Source organism: Aptenodytes forsteri, unplaced genomic scaffold (assembly GCF_000699145.1).
Source record: "Aptenodytes forsteri isolate BGI_AS27 unplaced genomic scaffold, ASM69914v1 Scaffold61, whole genome shotgun sequence".
In the NCBI taxonomy this organism is placed as follows: domain Eukaryota; kingdom Metazoa; phylum Chordata; class Aves; order Sphenisciformes; family Spheniscidae; genus Aptenodytes; species Aptenodytes forsteri.
The window spans coordinates 769,099-774,903 of record NW_008794443.1 but is presented as its reverse complement, the minus strand read 5'-3'; the positions used below and the strand labels follow the sequence as shown (position 1 = coordinate 774,903).

General features: G+C 59.9%; 1 protein-coding gene across 1 annotated transcript in view; it reads right to left on the bottom strand.

Moving 5' to 3' along the window:
• Window positions 1-5,805, bottom strand: part of ARHGEF10L (Rho guanine nucleotide exchange factor 10 like) — a 17,769-nt gene that overhangs the window by 11,286 nt on the left and 678 nt on the right. Inside the window, exons 2-10 of the mRNA XM_019474763.1 lie at window positions 5,163-5,247; window positions 4,692-4,877; window positions 4,545-4,572; window positions 3,727-3,812; window positions 3,521-3,604; window positions 3,069-3,244; window positions 2,483-2,599; window positions 1,559-1,667; window positions 50-178 (exon numbers count right to left, since the gene is read on the bottom strand). Coding sequence (XP_019330308.1) covers window positions 50-178; window positions 1,559-1,667; window positions 2,483-2,599; window positions 3,069-3,244; window positions 3,521-3,604; window positions 3,727-3,812; window positions 4,545-4,572; window positions 4,692-4,877; window positions 5,163-5,247 — 1,000 coding nt within the window. The remainder of the gene's footprint in view (window positions 1-49; window positions 179-1,558; window positions 1,668-2,482; window positions 2,600-3,068; window positions 3,245-3,520; window positions 3,605-3,726; window positions 3,813-4,544; window positions 4,573-4,691; window positions 4,878-5,162; window positions 5,248-5,805) is intronic.

Sequence of the window (5,805 nt, the reverse complement as noted above, 5' to 3'; positions counted from 1 at the left end):
CCGATTGCTCAATCACGGGACCAAGGGGAAGCCGTGCCCCCCTCCAAACCCCTAAGCCGCCCCGCACCGACCTGCTGCGGGCTCAGCCCCTCGGGCATGGGGCCCAGCTCCGGCGGCGGGTGCTTCATGTCGGAGACGGTGACCTCCAGGAAACCCGTGTCCTCCTCCTCCGAGTCCCCTGCAGGGGGGAAAAAAAAAACAAAACAAACCACAATAAAATGCCAAAAAACCCCAATTTTAGATTTCTTTTTTGGTCTAAAGAAGAGCCCGCAGCCCCCTCAGCTGCTTGGCTGGGATGCTGCAGGGGCTGCATTTGGGGTTGGAGCTGCAAGCTGAGATGGACCCCAGCGTCCTCCCAGCATCGCCTGTCTGTCCCCAAGCTCCGGCCACTGTCACCGGACACCAGCATGAGTCAGGCTGCGAGCGGGGACTGAGCCAGGTCCCCATGGGGAGGGGACAAAAACAGTCCCTGTCCCCAAAAACCACCTTGGCTGGGGGAAAAGCCCCCCGTTCTCGCTCCAAGGGTGGGTGCGAGCAGGGAAAATGGCGGGGGAAAGGAGCCAAAAGCAGCACGCAGAAGAAAATGGGGAAGGCGAGAGGCAAGCGCCCGCTGCCCGGCATGGCGATCCCTTACCCGAGGCCGAAGCAGCTGAGGAGGAGGAGGGTGAGCGAGCCAAGGCGGCGTCGCGACGCAGGGACGGCTGCTTCTTCCACATGGCCACAATGCCCCGCTACGGCCGCCCCGGCCCCATCCCCATTGCCTATAAATAGCTGGTAACGGGGAGGACCGGCCGGGCTGGAGGGGAGGGAGCTGGCGGCCGGGTGACCTTTTTCCTTCCCTAATTTTGGCAGGGAGGATCGCCGCCCTCGGCTGCAGGCTCCACAAGCTCCTTCTCCCCATCTCCACGCCCTGGGGACAGGGTGCTCTGCAGCGCCCTGGGGACGGGATGCCCTCCAGCACCCCGGGGACCCCAATAGCATTTAAGCCCCCACCCTGGCGAGGCTAAGCCGCGTCGGGAACATGCAGCGAGGCCAGGACACACACGCCAGATCCCCCGGGCAGCCCCGGCCGAGCTGCAAGGCCGCCCGCCGGGATCCTACCTCCCCCGTGATGCTCCAGGGAGACCCTCGAGCTCCAGCGGGCAGGCGGCTGCTTTTCCGCCTCCGCTGCCCTCCTCCTCCGCTCCCCATCCCCTACACGACAGTGGGAGGGTTAGGAAAACACCCCAAAAATCAGTATTTCAGGGCAGATCCTGCTCTGCGTCCGAGGGGGGCACCCATGGGTGCTGACGTGGGGGGGTCGCTGTCCTGCTCCCAAAAGGACATGGGTGCTTGGAGCAAGGAGAGAGCCGAACTGACCAAGCTTGCGCAGGGATGCAAAGAGTGGAAAAAAAAAAAAAATCAAATAAGAGCTTAAAAGGCAGAAAATAAATCAGCAAAAGGAAAAGCTGAAAGCCGTAAGGATTCATAATGAATTTTCTTAAAAATACCCTCAAAAAGGCTTTTTTTTTTGGCGCTCTCTCAAAAGCGGGGAGGGGGAGGGTGGTTCCCCGCTTACCTGGTGCTTCTTTCCGGTGCAGGAACGTCACCTTCCTCATCACCGCGATCTTGGTCTTCTCCAAACCATCCTTGGTGCCGCTTTTGGCTGCTTTCATCAGCTGGGTCATCTGGGCAGGGGGACGAGAGGGACCAGGAGGCTCGAGGCAGCACCGGGGACCCCATTTCGGGTCCGGATACGGCAGTGCCATCCCCTTGGGGACGTCCCCTCCGAGCATCGTCCCCGTTTTCCCCACGCAGCCCAACAGGGAGGAAGAGGAGGCACATGGCCGAGGAAGAAGGATGCTCCAGCATCTCTCCTCCCTCCGCAGGGACACGGCCGCGTGTGCAAGCAGGCGCGGGCAAAGCGGGAGCATGCAGCGAAAGCAAAGAGGAGGGAGGGAAGGGAGGCACGAGCGCACCCGTCCCCTCCTCGCGGCCGGGGTTTTATGTGCGAGAGAGCGAAGGGTGGGGGGTGTTGGCCTTTCACACCTCAAATCACAGCATTTTTAGCCCAAGCTGACATCGGCGTCGCCTTCCCAGTCCAAACCGGCCGTAAACTGCCGACCTGGACGGTTTGGAGCTGGGAAAGGCTTTGCACTAAGTTTCTACACCTCCCAAGAATCTCCTTCCCCACCTGATTTCCACCCCGTATCGGGGGAAAAACCTTCTCAGATCCATCTATCCCGCGGGCAACCTCGCTTCGTCCAAACGCCCCTTAAAAAAAAACAAAACACCCAAAAAGCAAATGGTTTGGGCAGCTGGAGGACGGGGAGCTGCAAGACAGATGGACATGAGAGGCAGCTTTGTGGCGCTTAACTCAATTCTTTTTTTTTTTTCCTCTTCTGGGGGATGAAATGGGATGAATTCAGCCTGGATAAACTCCCGGAGGGTTTCCCCGCCCCCCGGGAAATTTGGGGGACAAGGGACAGAAGAGGGACAGTACCTTCCAATCGTACTTCTGCTTCAGCTCCTGCATGTCTCTCCCCCCAACTCTTAAAGCCAGGATGTCCCTCTTAGTCCTGGCGTATCTCTCCTTTAGTCTATTCAGGTCTGGAGAAAGCTGAGCCCAAAGCAAACCAGGCGGGAGGAGAAGGCAGAGGAGGCGAGAGAAGGCAGAGAAGAGATCCAGGTAAGCAGCCAAAAAAAAAAAAAGAGGAGAAATCACCCCAAAGCAGCACGGTACAGGCAGCATCTTCCCAAAAGTCTGGCTTTACTCAAGCGGGGAAGGGAGCAAGTGCAGGGAAAGGCAGCAGCCACGCTCCAGCAATGCCGAAATGCAAAAGGAAAGGGGAAAAAATAAAAAAAAAAAAAGGGGGGGAAGAAAGGAAAAAAAAAGAAAGAAATGAAACCCCCGAAGTTTCGGGCTGGCTTTGCACCGGCTGACCCCGGGAACCACAGCATCCTCTGCTTCACCATCTGCAGGAGCAGCCAGGCTTGATGCTCCGGTGCCTTTATACAAGCAAACCCAAGGGGAAAAAAATAAAGGAAACGACTAATAAAAAAAAAAAATAAATAAATTCAAGCGTTACCTTGGGCTGGAAGGATGCCCGCTGCTTGGCCGGCTCGGCCTCTGGCTTGGTTTCCTCGCCTGAATCCTCGCTGTAGCTCTCGAATTCGCTGGAGCTCCAGCCCAAATCCTCGCCCGCCCGCGGCCCCTCGCCGCGCTGCACCTCCTCATAGATCAGGCTGCGCTCCGTCCCCGGGCCTGGCAAGCGAAAAACAGCTCCTTTTCCTTCCAGAAAGGCCATTTCCCCTCCCCAGGGACCCACAGGAGATGCCCCAAATCCTCAGGGTCTTGCAACCCCTCTGGGAACACATCTGCCTTCATCCCTTCCAAATCCCAGCGGTTTTCCCCAGGGTTATCCCCCTCCGCGTCCTCTTCTAGGGTAAGCGTCTCCTTCCCGGAGCGTGCCTCGGTTTGCCTGGCTGGAAAATGGGCTCACGGTCCCTGGGGAATGGGGCGGGGAAGGTCTGTCCCTACCGTCCTGCTCGGCGTCAAGGTTTTCACAGGGGACATCGTCATAGATCACATCGTCCTCCACCGCCGGGAACTCGAAGCGCTCACCTTCGGGGGAGGGGACAAGAAAACCCCCCCAGGGATTCAGGTCACCACCCGAGGATCAAGCCAGGATGGAGAAATCCTTCCCAAGCCTTGGCAGGTTTCCCCCCCCCGGCATTTTACCCCACCTCGGCGGCCGCTTTTCCTCTTCCAGGTCTGGGCACTGATGTGGGGCTCTCCACCAGCCTCCCCATTGCTCACCCCCGCTGGCAGCCTGCGGGGAAGGGGGTCAGGGACCACCCCAAGGTGCAAACCTCCCCCCCCCCCCCCCCCCCGTTCCTATTACAGGGGTTCACAAGCACAAGAATAAAGCTCGTATTCGTGCCCCCCGCCCCCACGGATTTGGGGGGGTCCTGGGTTTTAGGGTCACGATGGCTTTTTAAGTGGGTCCAGGCAACCCACACGGGGATGATGCGTAAGACCCAAAAATGGCTTTTTTAGCCTCGGTCCGCGTGCTGCTGCAGGGCAGGAGGATGTGCCGGCATCGGGGAGCACGGGGAGAGGGTCCCCATCCCTGGTGGGGGTCCTGTCCCTCTTGCTGTGCCCCGTGCATGCTCCGCCAGGGGGGACAAGCTCTCCTTGCAGCCAAATTTGCATCTTTTCCCCCAAATCCACAGCTGGGGCAAACACCAGCCCCCTTCGAACACCCATCTCATGGGGTTTCTCCCCCAACTCCTCGGTCAGGGGCTGGAGGAAGCCCCCCACCACCCAGTTAACCACAAAACCCCTGACAGTACGCAAAGCCCCCGCAGCTCCCCGGGGCACCCCAAAACCCCGGGGCTCTCCTGCTTGCAGCCCCTTTTGCAAGCAATGGGGAGAAGTTGGGGAAATTGAGGCCCGGCGCCAGGCTGCGACATCCCAAAAGAGGGGGGAACAAACCCCAAAGCTGTGCTTTCTCCCTTGAGGGACTCAAAACCCCCCAAAATCCCCCCAGAACCCCACGTACCCTTCCTGGGTCTCTGGCACCAGCCCATCTGCGGAGAGGAAAAGCAAAGAGAAATGGCGTTGGCACCCAGGCTTGCAGCGATGCCACCCTGAGCACCCAAAGGGGACACGGTGGGGACATCGGGGACCCCCTGCCTGCCCCCCTCACCGACGCTGGAGCTGGCAGCACGTCGCCTGCAAGGGGGTGCCCGGAGGACCACTTCACCGCTCGGCTCGGCCACCGAGTCTTCTTCCTCCTCCTCCTCTTCCTCGCTGTCCTCAAAGTCAAAGGCTTCGCCAAGGTCCTCCTCCCCCTGAGGCAGGGGGCTGGGGGTCTCTGGGGCAAGATGGTCACCTGCGAGCAGAACCAGTGTCACCCGGCGTCCCGCCATGGTGCTGCTGCACCCCAACAAGGAGGGGAGGGATGCGGGGGACGAAGGGGGATGCAGGGGACGGAGGAGAGCATCACCCCCCAAAAAACTGCAAGATGCAACAGCCCTTCGTGTTTTCACGACCCCGAGAGGCTCCAATGGGGATGTGTAGGTGATGCACCCCCCTTTCTGCACAAGGCAGATGTAGGCAGATGCACCCCCACGCCCCCCCAAAAAAAAAAATCCCAGCTCCAGCAGGTTGACAGTACCTACTGCGGGGTGAGGGGGCAGCTCGGACGAAGCCATGGCGCGGGGGGTCCGGATGCTCCACCTGGGCCCTTCCCCGAGGCTTTCCTGCAGGAGTGGAGGAGAAATGGGGTGAGAGGGGTGATCAGCCCCCCGGATCCATCCCCGGGAGAGGAGGCAACGTGGGGAGACCCCAGGTGTGATGGATCCAGCTCCGGCTGCTGCAAAACCTTGCAAGGAAGCAGAAATGCTGCTCCCAGGTCCCAGTTTGCACGGCAAATCCAGCCTGTGCATGGTAAATCCAGCCCGTGCACAGGAAATTTATCCCGTGCACGGCAAATCCAGCCCCACCAGCCCCGAGCATCAAGCTTGAAGGTCTCGGAGGGTGGGAAGCGCCAAGCATCCTCCTTGCGATCGATAGCTCATCTGCTCCGGTAACCAGAGACGCCCGGCACGACGCCCTGAAAGGTCACCAAGAGGAAGAGGAAGGACGGAGCAGGGACCCCCGTGCTCGAGGGACGATGCGGCGGGGAGAAACGACGCCTGAGAGGCTGCAAAGAGCAAAACGGGGCCAAACTCTGCTAATTCGGTCCTGCTGGAAGCAGCAACCGGTGCACAACCGAAGCCACCGCCCTGCCAACGAGCCGCGTGACATAACCACCCACC